Genomic DNA, 19,003 nt, shown 5'->3' on the forward strand with positions numbered 1-19,003 from the left:
ATGTGCCAGTATAAGGGGCCCAGCCAACCCTGCACCCTCAGTTCCTTTTTTGCCAGCCAACTCTGACAGAGGGTTAGGGGGTCGTGAAATGGACATAGAATCATAGAAGATTAGGGTTGGAAGAGACCTCGGGAGGTCATCTAGTCCAACGCCCTGCTCAAATCAGGACCATATGCAACACATCTCTAAGAGCAAGTTATGGAAAGGTTAGGAACTGTTTTTCTTCGAGTGCTTGCATATGTCCATTCCACGTTAGGTGACTCCCAAGCAGTACCATAGGAGGTGGGATCGGAGTTCATGGACATGCTGACCGCAACACAGCTCGACCAAACCTGGAGTCATCGCTAGCTTGCTGGGTGATGGCATAGTGGCAAGAAAACATATGTACCAATAACCAAGTCACCATTCTGCAGATGTCCTGGATTGGCACCTGGGCCAAGAATGCTGCTGAGGAAGCTTGCGTCCTTTTAGAATAGGCCATCACTATAGCCAGTGGTGGGAACTCTGCCTGCTCGTAGCATGTGTGAATGCATGATGTGATCCAGGAGGAGATCCTCTGAGCCGAAATAGGAAGGCCTTTCATCCTGTCCGCTACTGCCACAAACAACTGTGTGGATCTACAGAACTTTTTGTCCTCTCAATGTAGAATGCCACAGTACATCTAACGTCCAATGTGCGGTGACGTTGCACCTCCCTGTTTGTGTGCAGTTTTGGGAAGAAAACTAGCAGAAAAATAGCCTGATTACGGTGAAATTGTGAAACCACCTTTCGGAGGAATGCAGGGTGAGGGCAAAGCTGTCCCTTGTCCTTAAAGAAGACTGTACAGGGCCCTGATCTCCTGGCTAAAGTCATAGCCACCAAAAAGGCCACCTTCCAGGAAAAGTTTGACAAGGGGCATGTTGCCAGCAGCTTGAACAGGGGGTCCATGAGTTTTGACAAGATCAGGTTCAGAACCCACAGGAGAATGGGCTCCCAAATCTGAGGGTATAGTCTTTCCAGGCTCTTGAGAAAACAAACAGTCATCTCAAGCGAGAAAACTGATCTACCATCCACCGGGGTGTGGAATGCAGAAATCGCTGCCAGGTGTACTTTAACTGCTGAAATTGCCAGACCTTGCTGTTTCAGATGTAGCAAATACTCCAGAACGGCCTGCAGAGATGACCACGTGGGCGAGAGACCTTGCTGGGAAGAGCAAATGGAAAAACACTTCCATTTGGCGAGGTATGTAGCTCTGGTAGAGAGCTTCCTGCTACCTAGCAGAATCTGGTGGACTTGCTCCAAACAGGCCAGTTCCTCAGGATTTAGCCATAGAGCTTCCAAGCTGTCAAGTGAAGGAAGTTGAGGTTTGGGTGGAGCATTCGACTGTGGTCCTACTATATCAGGTCTGGGAGGAGAGAGCAGCATCAGAGTCGCTACTAAAAGGCCCAACAGCATGGCAAACCAGTGTTCGCAGGGCTAGGCTGGGGCTACAAGAATGACCCGCTCTCTGTCTTGCTTGATCTACAATAGGACCTTGTGTACTAGAAGAATTGGGGGGGAAAGGCATAGAATAAGTGTCCAGTCCAAGAGAGCAGGAAAGCGTCCATGAGTGAGCCCTGGCTGTGGCCTCACAGGGAGCAGAATGGGTGACATTTCCTATTCTGCCTGGTTGAAAACAGGTCTACCTGGGGAGTCCCCCACTGATAGAAAATGATCTTTACTAGGTCAGAGCAATAGGGACCACTCATGGTGATTGGAAAAAGAACTGCTGAGGTGATCTGCCAGCTTGTTCCGGGCTCTCGGAAGGTGAGAAGCTTTGAGATGGATTGCGTGTGTTATGCAGAACTCCCACAAGCAAATAGTTTCCTGACATGGGGGGGTGGCGGAAGGAAGAATTGGTATTGAGTCTGGTTTACCGTGAACCTGAGAAACCTTCTGTGGACTTGGAAAATCAAGACGTGGAAATAATCATCTCTCAAGTCGAGGATGGTGTACCAGTCCCCCGGATCCAGGGAGTGGATAATGGCGGTCAGGGAGACCAGGTGGAACTTCAGCTTTTTGGAGGTAGCCGCTAAGATGGCGCAGGTCTAAAATGAGTCGGAGACCCTCCTTGGCCTGTGGAATTAGGAAATACTGGAGTAAAACCCCTTCCCTCTTAAGTCACGAAGAACTTCTCTGGCTTCCACTCAGAGGAAGGCTTGCATCTCCTGAGCCAGAAGTTGCTCATGAGAAGGAAAGCATGTGGGAGGTGGTGGTAGAAATAAATGTAAGCATATAACCCCTTTCCACAGAGCTCAGCACACAGTGGTCTGAGGTGTTGAAGGGGGGCAGGCGGTCTGAAAACTAAAGGTGGATGTGATCTAGTGGCATGGGAACTGGTATAATGCCCTAAGGAATCCCATCAAAAGTTCTGTTTGGCTGGCCCCCGCCTGGGCAGCCCAGGTAGGGATGCTGAGGCGGATGGGGGCAGCTGCCTGCATCTAAAACCCCTGCTTCATTTCTTTTCAGGTCCTGATGGGGCGATGGAGCTGAGAAACAGGTGGAGTGCTGGGGCCTGAAGTGTTTCCTCAAAGGCACCCTGGGCACCAAAGGCACCATAAAGACCCAGAGACTTGAGGGTGGCTTTGGAGTCTTTCAGACCATGGAGCTTTGCATCTGTTTGCTCTGAGAAGAGCGAAGCGCCTTCAAACAGAAGGTCTGAATGGACTGCTCGACCTCCATTGGAGCCAAGAGCATCTGCGCATGACCACTGTAGAAGCCATGGATCTAGCCGCCCAGTCTTTTGCGTCCAGGGGAACCTGCAGGGAAGTCCTGGCTACATACTTACACTCCTCTACCAGAGCAGAGAACTCCTGCCTGAACTCCTGGGGAATTGAGTCCTTGAATTTTAACATCTAGTCACAAACGTTAAAGTCATATCTTCCCAGCAACACCTGCTGGTTGGAGCTGCAGACCTCCGTAGAATAAACCTTTGTACCAAAAGGTCTAGTCTCTGAGTCTTTCACTTCAGGGGTTGCTGCTTGTCTCCCTTGTCCATCTCTCTCGTCGGCTGCCGAGACCACCAAGGACCTGGGAGGGGGATGGGAGTACAAATAATCATACCCTTGAGTGGGAACAAAATACTTCTTTTCGGCTCTGAGGTGGGAAGCAGGGAGGATGGGGTTTGCCACAGGGCTTTAACTGGTTCCGTGATGGCCTCACTGAGAGGGAATGCCTCCTTCAATGGAGCTGCCGCGCTCAAAATATCAGCCAGGTTGTTGGAGGACTATCTCCACTTTCAGCCCAAGGTTCGAGACCACTCTTCAACAGCTCCTGCTGAGCTTTGAAGTCATAGTGGGGAGGTGACACACCCACCCAACACTGCCTCATCCAGGGAGGACGATGAGTAGGCCTGCACCAGCAGGGGGTCCTCCTCTTCTCCTTCTGCACCGATCCGATCCTGAGGGTCTAGGTTCTGAGATCGGTACTAGGCTTGGTACTGGAGTCCAGATTGGGTGTTGCTCGATGGGATGGAAGTGCTTTCCTCTCTGAGACCACTGAGCATGAGCGCCTGGAGTCAGGGGAAAATCCCCCAGGTTCGAAAATGGCCATTGCATCTACATAGGCCAGTGCCTACTGTGCCAAGCACTTGGGGGTAGTCCTACACCTGGATCCACAACCTGATAAGGCTGACTGGGGTGGTACTGGGAAAAGTTCCTTGGCTGGGAATACAATTCCACTTCCGAGTCAAATGACGAGCCTTCCTCCAGGGCCCACAGAGGAGCAGTACCATTCGGTGCCAGGGAACGGTGCTGAGGCGGGGAGACCTGAGTCGAGACCAGCAGGGACAGTTTCCCTCTTGACGGTACCGAACAGAAGCTTCGGGCAACATGCTGCCTTCTGCTCACTGGCACCAACATCGCCGATTCTTGTACTGCCAGCGACAGTGGTACCGAAAGTACCAGCAAGTCCCTGGCTGCAACAAACGCCTCCAGGGTTGATGGCACCACAACTCTGCTGGTGCAACAATGTCCCTCCAGTGCAGAAGGTTGATCCGGGACCGGACTCAACAGAGCTTGCGTATAGGACAGAGTCAACGAGCCCTGGGAGTGGGGGCAGAGGAGTGGCCACACTCAGGTCACACTCCGCTGTGCTCTCCATGCTTGGCTTTCTTCAGAGTCGGGGAACACCTTCTCTCAGCCACCTGCTTATGTTTTTTCTTCGGCATAGGTGATGGGAAATGGTGCCAAGAGACTCTCACAGTGGGAGAAGCACTCCACACCAACACCGAAGTACTCAGTGCCAAGTCGACCAGCTCAGCTCCAACAAGGGTCGGCACGCTGCCTACACCAAGATCTTTTGGCCACAGCATCACACTGGGAGCTCACGTTCAGCTGATTATCCACCACCAGCACCAAATCTTTTTCAGAGAGTCTCTGCTTTCCAGGAAAGAGTCCCCCATCCTGTAATTGTGGCCTATATTCTTTGTTTACATTCAGCCACATTAAAATGCACATTGTTTGCTTGTGCCCAGTTTACCAAGCGATCCCAATTGCTCTGAGTGACGTGTCTTCTTCATTATTTACCACTCCTCCAATTTTTGTGTCATCTGCAAACTTTATCAGTGATGAGTTTATGTTTTCTTCCAGGTCACTGATAAAAATGGTAAATAGTGTAGGGACAAGAACCGATTCCTGCAGGACCCCACTGGAAAGAGACCCACTCGAGAATTTCCAATTTACAACTACAGTTTGAGACCTATCAGTTAGCCCATTTTAAATCCATTTAATATGTGCCATGTTAATTTTATATTGCTCTAGTTTTTTAATCAAAATATAGTGTGGTACCAAGTCAAACACTTCACAAAGCCTAAGCATATTACATCAACACTATTACTTTCATCAACCAAACTTGTAATCTTATGGAAAAAGATATCAAGTTTGACAGGATCTATTTGCCATAAACCCATGTTGATTTACATACTACACAGACGTACATATAACTCTTCCCCTGTATCCTTTTCATGCATTTGCTTTGCTGAGAGAAGTGGAGGAGATTCCAAAATGTTTAGTTTCAAAACACCTAATGCAAAGAGAGATAACATCTCTTAGTAAGACTTGATGCAGAGACGTCTGCGCCTTAGAAGTTTCCTGAACTCTCTTTACAAAGTCTCATTTTTTCTTCATGAAGAAAAAAAATAGATTTGAAAAAGTAGTCAGTAAACAAAGCATCATGTTGCAAACTTGGATAGAAATCAGCATTTAGCTTTACTAGAAAAGATATTTTGGTGGTTTCACTTCACAAATAGTGAATGTTCATAGTCCGTCAGCTCTTCAACTGATTTTCAAGTAGAAGAAAAGCTGATTTTTCAATCACTAGTTCTTCAACATTACACAAAAGGGATTATTTGAAAGGAGTTTATATGTGCACATTATTCATGTAAACATGTAAGCTTACACGGGAATTAAATAGGCTTTCCTGGTGCTGCAATTCAATATTAAATATGCCTCCAAGAAGTTGTGTTATTTCATTGTACTTGGTCTCACTATGAAAGTCATTTCCCCAATCCCTTCCCTCCCTGCTGACACCCCATCTTCTCTGAAAATAGTTCCAAATGCCAAGAAATAAGTTGTGACAAAAATAAGTCAAAGTTGTTAATCAACATTTAAAACTTTGAATAAAACATATCACAGGGTTATGTGTACAGCTTGAATACTCACTTAAAATGAAGATCTTTGAAAGTAAAATGAGTTTCCACTATTCCTGTAGTTTTCACTCTAGTCCTGAGAACATCCTGTTGAGTCGGGATGTAACTGGTTTGTGCTATCCTGTCCAAATCATTCAAGTAACTAAAGATAAAATAAACACCGCTTTTAATTATTTAAAAAAAAAAAGATAAGAGATTTGCACAGATAAAGGTATTTTATCTGTTATAAAAGTTAACATCTAAAAATCCTCACATCTATTCAGCACATTCAGTTTAGCGCTCATCAGACACATTTGCAGGGACAGTATTCTTTGGGGTAAAAACAGAGAACCTGCATACTACATTCACGTAGTCCAGGTTATTTACCAGTTTAAAAATAGAATTTGGCAAGCCTTTACTAGTTTAAAAAAATGCATACTGAAAAATATTAAGAAAGAAAAAACATTTAAGCAATTCATTCCATCTTAAATAATTCTTCCTTCTAAGTCTCAGAACACGTGTGGTTTTCTTCCAGTTGGTGCAAACAATTATAAAGTAGGAAAACATGTAAACAGAGAATACATATTATCTTTACACCTGTCTACAGAATTAAAGTATTTTAATATGCTGTCCCTTAATGGGAATTATTAAATGTATGAAGAATGTTCCAACCAAAATACTGAATCAACAGATGTTCATGTGACTTAATGCTCTATGATTCTGTTTATTGACTAGGTGGCTGGTTTGGCACACTGTAACACAGTAACTTTCCTTCTAATCAGATAGTCTTGAAAACAAAGCCTTGTGTTTTACTTTCTGAAATTCTTGAGATGCATGCCATCAATTCAGTGCTTTAAATACAGTACATATGTGATTTTTATTTGCATTCACTTTGAAAAGGAACAGAAAAAAGGAACGGCTACCTATGTGATCAGAAATTAAATTATCAACTTCAGGGATATAATTAGGGGTGTTAAGTAAACTGTGCTGTCATTATAAAATTGCAGGAAAGAAAAGAGGAGGTTACTGGAGGTTCTTCGAGATGTGTGCTCCCTATATGTATTCCACTGAGGGTTATGCACATGTGCTGGAGCTTTTCAAAGTAATATTGCTTGACTGTCCGCACAGGCACCTTTGTATTGCCTTGTGGTTTCGATCGATTGTATTAGTACCGATTGTATTCCACGGAGGGCGATTGACAAGAGGGTGCAAGGAAGATGGTGGAACCGTAGAACCGAGGACCACTGCACCGAATGAAGCATCCGTCACAGCATCACGTACTAGAGGCTAGTGAGAGGAAAAGGTGTGTACTGAACTGAACGTGGCTGCCTTACATATGTCCGCAAGGGATCTATCGTGGAACATGGCTCTGGTTGATGCTTGTGCTCTCATGGAATGGGCTTGTATCCAATCTGGTGGGGAGTTCCCTGACAATTGATAGCGACACTTAATGAACCGAGACCCACTGAGAGATTCTCTGGGTGAAAATGGTGTGTCCTTTAGTTCTCTCAGCTATGGCAACAAATAGCCTGGGAGACTTTGAGAATGGCTTCGTCCTTTGTAGGTAAAAGGCTAGGGCCCTACACACATCGAGGGAATGAAGCCACTGTTGCTCATTAGAGGCGTGTGGTTTTGGAAGGGAGGTAGGCAGATGTATGGGTTGGTTGAGAACCATTGGGAAACCACTTTTGGCAGAAACTTGGGATGCAGTCACAGTGAGACCTTGTCCTTATCTAATGTGGTGAAAGGGGAGGAGGAGGGACACCATAGTTTGTCCAGTCTGACCAATCGACGACCAGAGCGTTGATCAGTGAGTGAGCACCGAGTCTTCTCCTGGAGCAATACTTGGTGTTGGTGCAAAAAGGTCTCTGATTAGTGTACCCCAATGACCAAAGTTGTCTGTGATTATCATTTCGTGCAACTCCCATTTGTGGTCGGTTGCAAAGTTCTTGCTGAGAGAATCTGTGATCACATTCTGGGTGCCAGGCAGGTAGGCTGCTGACAAAAGGATATGATGTGCAATGCACCATTCCCAGAGGTGAACTGCCTCCATACACAGCGCTGGGGACTTGTGCCACTTTGTTTATGTAGTATACTGTGGTGGTGTCTGACATGACGAGGACGTGGCAATAGCAGATAGCTGGTAAGAACACTATCTTTGTGTACTGCTCAAAGTTCGAGTACGTTTATGTGCATCCTGGACTCTCACATGGGTCCAGATGCCTTGTGTCATGTGATCTCCAATGTAAGTGTCCCAGCCCAGTGGTTCTCAACCAGGAATACACGTACCCCTGGGGGTATGCAGAGGTCTTACAGGGGGCACATCAACTCCTCTAGGTATTTGCCTATTTCTACAACGGCTACATAAAAAGCACTAGCAAAGTCAGCACAAACAAATTTCATACAATGACTTGTTTATACTGCTCTATATACAATACACTGAAATGTAAGTACAATATTTATATTCCAATTGATTTATTTTATAAGTATATGGTAAAAATGAGAAAGTAAGCAATTTTTCAGTAACTGTGCTGTCACACTTGTATTTTTATGTCTGATTTTGTAAGCAACTAGTTTTTAAGTGAGGTGAAACCTGGGGTACGCAAGACAAATCGGACTCCTGAAAAGGGTACAATAGTCTGGAAAGGTTGAGACACACTGCACCAGCCTGTGAGTGACACACCCAATATGAATATCACAGTTGGCAAGGACGGGAGGAAGGGCATCCCGGAGCAGACTTGTAGCGGGTCTGTCCGCCACCAAAGAGAAGAGATGACACTGGGTGGAATGTTAAGTAGGGTGCGCATAGATTGGTGCATAGGAGAATAGATTCTTTGCAGCCATAGCTGTAGACAGTGAAGATGCAGGCGGGTGAAGGGCGTGATGTATGTGCACACCGCCATGTGCCCTAGAATGGAAAGGCAGGTCTTGGCAGAGACCAAAGAGTTGGAGATTATCAGGGCTATTTGGTTCAGTAGGCTTTGGAATCTGACCTGTGGCATATAAGCTCATGCAGAGATCACATCACTGTGAGCTCCTATGAATTCCAGGGACTAAGGAGGGCACAAAGTTGATTTTTTGACATTGATGTTCACTCTTAGGGAGAAGTAGAAGAAGCTGGGATATCAATGCTTGAGCTTCCTCTTTGGACCATACTGCCAACAGCCAGTTGTCCAGATAGGGGAAGACAAGGATTCCCTGACATCATAGGTGAGCCGCTACCACAGAGAAAACCTTTGTAAAAACTCATGGGGCAGCGGTGAATCTGAATGGGAGAACCCTGTATTGGAAGTGTTGTTGCCCCACTTTGAACCTCAGGAACCTTCTGTAGGTCATATGTATGTCAATATGGAAGTATGCATCTTGCATGTTGAGAGCCACATGCCTTTTTCCAGTGAGGGAATGATGGCCACAAGCGTGACCATATGGAATTTCAACTTGCAAATCGAATGGTTGAGGTGTCAGAGATCCAAGATTGGTCTCCATCCTGCTTTCTTCTTGGATACCAGGAAATAGTTGGAATAGAACCCTGTGCCACAAAAGGCTGCCAGGACTGGCTCCCCTGCTCCTCTCTGCAGGACGAAGTCCACCTTTAGGGTAAGAATATGGTCATGAGGAGGGGGGCAGGAAGGGGATGTGGAGGAGGCGTCATCAAACTCTATGGTGCAGCCACATCGAATGACATCCAAGACCCCTATGCCCATTGTTATATAACTCTCAAGCTGGTAGAAAAAGAGTTTGAAACAACCCTCTAAAGGGGTGGAGGGTAGGAGCACTGGTGTGCAGAGTGACTGATAGCTCTCTAGGTGCACTAAAAGACCACTTTCATGATGACAGAGTGTTGTGCAGAGGTCTGCGTTGCCGGAACAGGCAGACATGCTCTGAGTACCTTAGGGCACTTCTGAAGAGGTTCGTAGGCCCACTGGTGGCAGAAGCGTGGAGTTCTGTATTGTTGGGCTGATGGTGGGCGATAAAATTTCCTCCTTGGTGCTGGTGTATCTATGCCCAAGGATCGTAAGATGACTCTAGAGCAGTGGTGAGCAACCTGTAGCCTGTGGGCTGCATGCGGCCCATCAGGATAATCTGATTGCGGGCTGCCAGACATTTTGCGGACGTTAAGCATCTGCAGGCACGCCCCCCCCCCCCCCCGCAGCTCCCAGTGGACGCAGTTCACCGTTCCCGGCCAATGAGAGCTGCGGGAAGCGGCGGCCTGTCCAACCATGGGCTGCAGGTTGCCCACCACTGCTCTAGAGTTTTTTAGTTAGTGTAAGGAATCATCAGTTTTCTGGTTGAAGAGGTGTGATTCATTGAAGGAAAGGTCCTCAATAGTGTTCTGCACCTCTCTAGGGAAACCTAAGGAGTGTAACCAGGATTCCTTCCTCATGACAATTCCAGTCACCAATACACGCAAGGACATGTCCGCTGAACCAACTGCAGCCTGAAGTAAGAACTTGGTGACAAACTTGCCTTCCTGTACGATTGCTGGGAATCAAGTACAATCCTGATGAGGTAACTTATCTGCAAATTCCTCCATCCAGCCATAGTTCATAAAGCCATTCTTGGCCATCAGTGCCAAGTAATTAGAGGTCTGGAACTGCAGTCCAATTGAGGAGAAGACCGTTCAACCCATGAGGTCAGGTCTCTTACCCTCCCTGTCTGCCGAGATGGAGCGTGGGTATTGTTGTTTGTTCTGCTCTAATGCAGCCTGTATTATCAAGAACTTAGGTGGAGGGTGTGAAAATAAAAGTTCTGGTCATGGGGGTGGGGGAGAGGGGAAGAGAGGCGTAGTACCTTTTTGCAGCCCCCTTTGGGGTTGGTACACACATGTCCAGGATGTGCCACACAGTGCGTGCTGGTTGAAGAATAGCATTATTGATTGGTAAGGCCATCCTTGCCAGTACTAATGTGTGCAGAATATCTAGTAACTAGTGCTGACTGTCCCACACCTCTTCCCGTGGGATCTCAAGGACAATGGCTATCTCCATAGGAGTTCTTAAAATTGACGATAGTCATCTGGTGGGGAGGAAGGTGTTGATGACACAGCTGCGTCTGGAGATGACAAAGGGAATCTCTCCCGATCCGCCAGTACCATTGGAGCCGGCCTGATAGGTGCCTCATCTAACCCCATTTCTGAACCTCTGCCGGACAAAGGGTGGGACGGTGAAACAGGGGAGTTCTCCTGAGCCGAACAAGACTATTCTGGAGGAATATATTGGAGCCATGAGCTCCAATATGGCCAACCCAGTTGATCCTGCTGCTGTTATGCTTGTGCCCAAGGAGACAGATAGCCTTACCCAAGAAGCTGGTAAGGTGGAAACTGCTATGGAGCTGTTGGAACCCTCTGGTAGTCGTGTTTCCTGAATGGAAGCGGCAGACCATGCTGAACGTCCAGATTGTCAGATTCAGAAAAGTCGCAGTCTTGCATGAATGCCAGTGCCGATGGAATGGGAGGTGTTAGAGGGGTATGGCCAGCAGGTGGTAGATGTAACGCATGAGATGGAGCTCTCTACAGAGGTGAATGCATCAGAACACGTGGTGACATAGCTCCCTCCAGGGTGAACAGTTCGTGAGGGCTGAGAGTGCTTCCGAGTTTCCCCAAAGTCAATAGTACCCGGAACTGGTAAAGGTATCTGGGATGCCACCGACCAAAGCAGGAGGGGTACGCAGATCTGGCACCGGGACCGGCAGATCCGGCAAGTGGTGCAGCCTCTTATCACTCAGGCGAAACCACAAGGCAATACAAGGGCAAATACGCGGACCACTGAGCAAAACTACTTTGAAAAGCTTCGGCTCCAGGCGCATGTGGAATATAATAGGGACCATCACTCAAAAAGGAATGACTGTTTCCCCAATAAAGCTAGTTACCTAAAATACTGAAGCCATAGAGACTTTGAGGGATCTTATTAGAAGTAGGAAAATGACCCACAAAAGTGACTTTCCAATTCTTTTTGTCATGGATGTGCTTTCTTCAGGCTTATCTTTCTATTAAGTTATTTGCTACCTTGAGTTTCATCCTGTTTGTCCCTATTCTCGATGGCTTGAAGAGTCTAGAAAGTTCCAGTTGTCCTTCAGGTTCAGAGCAGATAAAAGCAGGCTGGAGATCTCTACAGCAGTGTTTTTCAACAACTGATCCGTAGACCAATGCTGGTCCCCGAGATCTCCCTGACACAGTTTAGGAAGGCAGCAAGCCAGTCCCTAGTATCAAAAAGGTTGAGAAACACTGATCTATAGTATCTCAATGCACTAATGGCATCCTGTTTTTGTTCATTATATATGGATTTGAATGGGTCACTTTGTTATATTTTTGAAAATTAAACCAATCATTTAGCCTGTGTACCGCTCAGTATTGGTAATTCATGCTTTAGATATGCTTCAGCCACTCTGCCCCGATCCTTTTCCTTTCTACTGCAAAAAAAACTAGTAGCAGCAAATTTGAAGAGCCCTCAGGAACAGAAGATTTATTAAACTTAGTATACTTTCAGATAATTCAGAATCATGATTTACATATCACAAGCCTGTAATTGCATCATCTTATTACTATAATCATCCTCCTTCTACCCTATTTTCCATCTGTTTTTCCTCTCTTGCTGCATCTAGTCTTAATTAGTTTTAAACTCATTAGGGCAAGAACTATATCTATCTATGCATTTGTACAGTGCCTAGCACAACAAAGACAAATCCTGATTGGTATTTTTGGGTGCTACCACAATATTAATGTAATGGAAGTGAAGCAAAGTTCAATTGACAATGCTGATTCAGAGCCAACAGTCATGAAAGGTTTCCGTATACAGAACAAGTAGCCTTGAGACCACAACAACTCACCCCACCCCCACCATATGGGCAGAAATATAACAACTGGCCATATAAAGCACTTGAGAGTACCTGTTAGTTTTTATTTCTCACATTAACTGCTCTGGGTACTGTTCACAGATTTGACCTGTTAATTCCAGCACAACACTTAGGTTCCCCACCCAACTCCTTTTCTTCGAGTTCAGACTTCTACTTCAGGACTGCTGTAACTGTCTGATCCCAGAAAAGGACACCTCTATCTAGGTACTTCTAAGACTCCCATCAACATAGTATCAGTTCTACACTTACTATGCTGCAGAGTCATTAAGCTGGTATTCTCTGGATCTATTAAAACAGGCTTGAACTCCACTATCTTTCCACAATCTCTTGATAACTCCTGCAAGTTCCGTGGTCATAAATCCTTCCTCTGCTGCTCCAGCTAGTACAAAGAGTTGTCGGGCATCATCCTGTAAGAAACATGGAAACAGAAAACTTGAGGGGGAAAAAAAAAAAAAACTAGAGCAGAAATCCATACCATTCCTTTAAGTTAATAGAAGGACTTAAAAGCATCAGCCCAGTCCACAGCAAATGGATGAATTAGTAGACTAAGGAAATGAGTATGTCTACACAGCCCATGACAGTGACCTCCCGACCCAGGCTGGCAGACTAGGTCTCACGGAGCTCATGCTACTGTAACCCACATGCCTAATAGGGAGATCTCTTTAAGAGATCTATAGGGGTGGGGTAGGAATAAGTTGTGTCTGGGTCCTTATTGCTAGGCAGATGCACAATTAGATCTCCACACTCAGAAGTTTCTGGACTTGGGTGTGGCAGTTTTGGGAATGCTAAATAGGTTCCCTGTTGCTGAACTCAGACTCCATGAGGGCAAGTAGTCAGGGCAGCTACTTTACAAAAGGCCATATGCCCTATGTAGTTTGGGAGAAGTTGAGCTCCTGGAGCAGAAAGCAGACTGTTTTCCCTAACTCTAAAGCATTTTGCAGCAGTTTAGATTTTTTTTTTTTTTTTTTAATATATATACTGAACTAAGTGGTTGATTAATTGTTTAGCTAACTAGCTAACTGAGTTCATTTCAGCAGAGCAGGAGGAAGGGTCTTCATGGATTCCAACTAAAGATTTCTACAAGCAAGTGGTGGGAAGATGTTGCTTTTAACTCAGCAGACTATATAAATTTCGTGATCAAAGACTAATAGAGACTCAGGTGAACTCAACCTAAGCTTTTGGGAACTCAATTTCTTTTAACTGGGTTTCTGTGGGGACTGACCTGTTTAGATTTAATTTGTTTTCTTTATTTATGCTTACGTACAAACTGTGAAGATAACGTATGTGGATTATAAAGTAGCCATGTTAGTTAATAATATATTTTTTACAACATATGTTTCTTTATCATAAGATTTTATAAAGTTGGTACTTAATTAAGTTTACTCCTTTTGTTCTTTTTGGGACTTGAGTGTGGGGAGGTTGACCCTGTACAATCCTTGCTGAAAAATCTGTAGAGACTGAATCCTGGTCTCTTGCTGCTTTTCTATGGGAGCTGGGGGTTTTAAGGCACTGGAGAAGGGCAATGAAGTGAACTCTAGCCCACCCAAAGGTTACACTACCACACTAAAAATAGCAGTGTAGACAGCACTTTGAAGTTGGAACTCAGGCTGGAGCTCGGGCTCTAAAGCCCACCCCTGTGCCTAGGCTTCTAAGCCCAAGCTGCAACAGCTACACATCTATTTTTAGGACAGTAGCACAAGTCTGAGTCTGTCCATCCAACTGTAGAAAATAAAAGCCTATTGTTAATTGAAGTTTTTATATATCGACACACTGGTAGTAAATCAAATATCTGCGTGAAGACACAAAATTTTATTGATAAGGAAATTTGTAAGATTTCAACAAGAAAAATAAGTGGAACCAGCATATTTCAAGTTGAAGCCAAACTCCAATCTCATTTTAGTCCTCAAAACCAACTGGATACAGTTATATTTACACTCAAATTTTTACAGATACATTTACGTGAATTCTGAATTTGTAGTACACTATTTTTTAAAGACCTACAAAAAAAAAAAAAATCAGCTCTGAGTAGAAGCCATAAATTGCTAGCTCTCCTCAAAGCATTCCTCCTCTTCTGTCAGCAGATGCATCAGGTAACCAATCGCCTCAATATACTAGAAAATGTTTTCTTCATTTTTTCCAAAAATACTAGAGGTATTAACCTGCAAGCCTATTTTACCCAGCAAGAATCCATTCTCTCTCAATGCTGGCCAACATCGAGCAGCTAATAGTTTTTAATAGAACAAATATGGGGGGTTTAAAAGCTAAATTGTTGAATAAAAAGCAGGATATAGAAAACTGTTCAACCATGAGTAATTTTTGATATACATGTATTGTATTATTGCATTTTATTTCTCCTCCCATTTCTAGATATGGTGAGAATGAAGAGCAGTTCTTGTTTTGAGGGGGATTAACCATTATGTTATCATATTAGAACACTGTGGAATTCATAAGTCATATCATAGTATCACTAGTTAAAAAATTCTTATCTTACACATATGCTGCTCTGACCTTCAATACACACAAGTCTAACCACAAGAAAAAAAAACCCCTTCCTTACAGCTTAATTTTCAGATCTGTTTGAAATGATAGTACAGGAATGGCATCTCCCAACATCACGAGAATTGTATGTCATTCTCTTTTTGCTCTGATTCTCTCACAGGCAAGGCTTGCTTGTTTGTCGCCAACTCAAATATGGGTCCCAGTTCTCCAGAAAAGAGATTGAAGGCAAAATTTGAACTGCATTTTCAAGAGCGAAACTTTCACTGAAGGACAATTAGACTGGCAGGTGTAACTGAGGGCAGAATTTGACCACAGCTGTTCTACACACTTACCAATACAGAGATGAAAAAACCCTGCCCCAAGGAGCAGACAATCTCAACAATGGATTACATAAACAACTGAAGTAGTAACAGACACCAAGAAAGGACATTTGTTAAATACACAGATATTCTCTTTATGAATATATACATGAGTAGTTGAAATATTTGTTTTGTTTTGAAGTATAAGCACACTTTTTTGAGAGTGGCAGAGGTGATTTCTCTGGAATGATTTGAATAAAACAGTGGAGCCTTGACAAGAGAACTGAGAAACATACTATAAGCAAAGGGGAGCATGGCAGGAGACACAGAAACAGCTCCTGCTGCAGAAGATGGAAAGTAGGTCTCAATTAGACTGGTATCTTTGGTGGAATGGAAAGAGATAGGAGACCTTGGATTCAAAAGGTAACCAGGTTAGAAATGCAAGTAGGGGCTGCATGATGCAGGGCACAATTTATAGAGCACAGAACTATTTATGAAGCTAGCAATCACCTGCATCTCTTCATCCCACCTCCAATTCCATCAACAAATCTACTTTTTGTTATCCTTCAGTGCCACATTTCCCTTTACAGAAACAGTAGACACACCAAGTGTGGCTGTATTAGGGGACATTAGGATCAACTCTTCTTTTTATGAAGTTAAGTAATGTGGGGTTTCTTCCATCCTTCACAAACAGTCTGGAATAGAGTATCAGGGGGTAGCTGTGTTAGTCTGTATCTACAAAAACAACAAGAAGTCTGGTGGCACCTTAAAGACTAACAGATTTATTTGGGCATAAGCTTTCGTGGGTAAAAACCTCACTTCTTCAGATGCATAGAGTGAAAGTTACAGATGCAGGCATTATATACTGACACATGGAGAGCAGGGAGTAACTTCTTGTTTTTGTAGTCTGGAATAGAGGGGCATCCCTTCAGGAAAAAACAGTTACTAACTTTTCCGTAACTACTGTTCTTTGTGATGTGTTGCTCATGTCCCTCAGTGGTATCTGGCAGGCTGGCTCTAGCGCCCTCTGGTGCCATGCGCTCATGTGCTGGTATAAAGGGCCTGGCTGGCCCCTCACCCTCTCAGTTCCCTCTTGCTGACTAACTCTGACAGAGGGGCAGGAGGGTGGGTCGTGGAATGGACACGAACCACACATTTTGAAGAACAATAGTGACGGAAACGTTAGTAACCATTTTTTCTTCTTCAAGAACTTGGTCATGTCCATTCCACTTTAGATGACTCACAAGCGGTACCCAAGGAGGTGGGTTTAGAGTTTATAGACATGCAGATTGCAACAGTACTCTTCCAAACTTGGCATCATCTCTGGCCTGTTGGGTGATGGTGTAGTGGGAGGAGAGGGTATGTAACTAACTAACAACAATAAAGCAGAAAGAAAAAGCCTCAAAACACACTTCCCCCGATTTCCTATTTTCCATACCAAGACTACACTAATAGATTTAGCTGGACCAAAGTCACTTTCAGGAAAATATATTATATATTTTCTAACTCCTCACTTAACGTTGTAGTTATGGTCCTGAAAAATGAAACTAAGTGAAATGATGTTAAACGAATCCAATTTTCCCATAAGATTTAATGTAAATGCGGGGGTTACGTTCCAAGGAAATTTTTGGGGGGCAGACAAAAGGCATTATATACTGTACAGTACTGTACTGTGGTTGGGAGGTGCCCCTGGCTTACCCCACACAGGCACAACCTGCTGCAGGCAAGGATGCTAGGAAGCACCTTGCACAGCGGCAGCTTCCCCACAGAAGAACAGACGCCGACTTTGCCAGGGGATACTCCAGGCCCGCCTCTTCCTGGCCCTATTCCACTCCAGGCCCACCTCTTCCCACCCCCACTCCACCTCCTCTCCAGAATACGCTGCGTCCCCGCTCCTCCCCCTCCCTCTCAGCGCTTCCCTGCTGTCAAACAGCTGTTTGGCAGCGCTTAGGACTTTCTGGGAGGGAGGGAGAGGAGCGGGGACGCAGAACTTCCGCCTCCTCCCCATCCCTCCCAGAAAGTCCTAAGCGCCACCAAGGGAAGCGCTGGGAGGGAGGGGGAGGAGGCGGAGAAGAGGAACTTGTGCAATGCTCCCTCGTAAAGTTGCTTCTCTTCCACAGAATCTTACAAGCAATGGACAGAGCAGGCAGCCAAACGACGTTATAAGGGAGCATTGCACAACTTTAAATGAGCATGTTCCCTAATGGAGCAGCGATGCAACTTTGAAACAACGTTAAGCAGGGGACGTTAAGTGAAGAGTTACTGTGTGTGTGCGCACGCGCGCACACACACACACACCCTTTCTCTGCTTGCTGAAGTGCTGAAGGGTTTAAACAAAGTGAATGTTGATACTACAGAGCTATATATGCTGAAGGTTTAGTCCCCCATCAAGCACGCCAATTAGTGATAAACCAAGTCCACAGAGCTACTTAAATGACTTATTTTTCTCAGAGTCAAAAAGTAAATTTGCACTGCAGCAAGAATTCAGAGCAATAGTATCAACTTAATTTCCATATATATAATTATATAGTGAAATTGTATATATGCACCCAGAACTCTGGACTATTGTAATATTTTACAAAATAAATAGCATTGAGTTTGTCCTGTTCCTACAGCCAGGAAACAAGTGACCTGACTGTAAATTTATGCATTACACAAAGAAAAAAATGTCACAAAACTTAGTCATCTCCTCCTTAGGAGTCACAAATTTATCTCTCCATCTCCTTCTTGTTACCACTATTAATATAGTAATTACTTTTGAATACCATCACAATAAAGAGTCTCCACCCACCCAAAAGCTGTCAGTTCAACATTTACACCTGGGGGAATTCTGCGCCACTGCAAAATTCATGTCTAGTGCATAATTTTTCCCCCGTGCAGGAAATACATTCTTCCCAAGAATTGCTGCCGTTCCACTTTCACCCACGAGGCCACTGTGGCGCCAGAACAGCCAGCAGCATGAACCCAGCCACCTGTTCTGGCGCCACCGCAGCCTCTGATGGGCAAAAGGTAGAACTGCAGAATTCTGGGGCAGAATGATTTTCTGTTGGGAAAAAAAATTCTGTGCATGTGCAGTGGTGCATAATTCCCCCAGGAGCAGAAGATCATCACAGCACCCTACCCATGGAGCCAGGTTAAGCCACACAGAGTGGGGCACATGGTGTTGCTGGGAGGGGGTCACAGACTGGGATTCAGAATGGCTAGTGGGGGGGGGGGGGGAGAGACTGGGCATGGGCTCAGGGGCTAATGGGGTGACAGCATTGAGCCAGGGGCTGAATGGGAGTGGGGGTGCAAGGCCATATGGGGAGGAAGCTGCAGGGACGGATGGGGAAGGGTGTGCGGGGACAGGGGCAGATATGTGACTGAATGGGAGAGGCTTCTTGTCAGCCAGGGTCTCCATAGGGGAGGCTCCCCAACTACCTAACAATCCCACCCCCACCAAATCCTGTTCCATACTTCTCTCACCCACACCCAACAACCCTCCAGGTTCGCTCCAGGCTCTTTCCCTCTCCCTCAGCCCCTCTGTTACCCCTGACTCCCCCAAGCCTTTGCACTGCTTCAGATGGGTGCAGGAAATACAGTTCTGTAGTGTAATTTAAATGAACTACTCAAAGTTCTGTATTAATATGCCTATTAAGGAATCTATTTGTCAAAAAAAAATTACGAGAATCTTTTTTTTTGGTCTGTATTGTTACAGACATACTTTTTGACA

At 45.0% G+C, this 19,003-nt stretch overlaps 1 protein-coding gene across 1 annotated transcript in view; it reads right to left on the reverse strand.

Moving 5' to 3' along the window:
• The window catches only part of GNAI1 (G protein subunit alpha i1), a 67,537-nt gene that overhangs the window by 13,584 nt on the left and 34,950 nt on the right, over positions 1 to 19,003 (reverse strand). The window contains exons 4-5 of the mRNA XM_065422845.1: positions 12,743 to 12,900; positions 5,679 to 5,807 (exon numbers count right to left, since the gene is read on the reverse strand). Of these exons, the coding sequence (XP_065278917.1) occupies positions 5,679 to 5,807; positions 12,743 to 12,900 (287 nt within the window). The remainder of the gene's footprint in view (positions 1 to 5,678; positions 5,808 to 12,742; positions 12,901 to 19,003) is intronic.

This window comes from Emys orbicularis, chromosome 1 (assembly GCF_028017835.1).
Source record: "Emys orbicularis isolate rEmyOrb1 chromosome 1, rEmyOrb1.hap1, whole genome shotgun sequence".
Classification (NCBI taxonomy): domain Eukaryota; kingdom Metazoa; phylum Chordata; order Testudines; family Emydidae; genus Emys; species Emys orbicularis.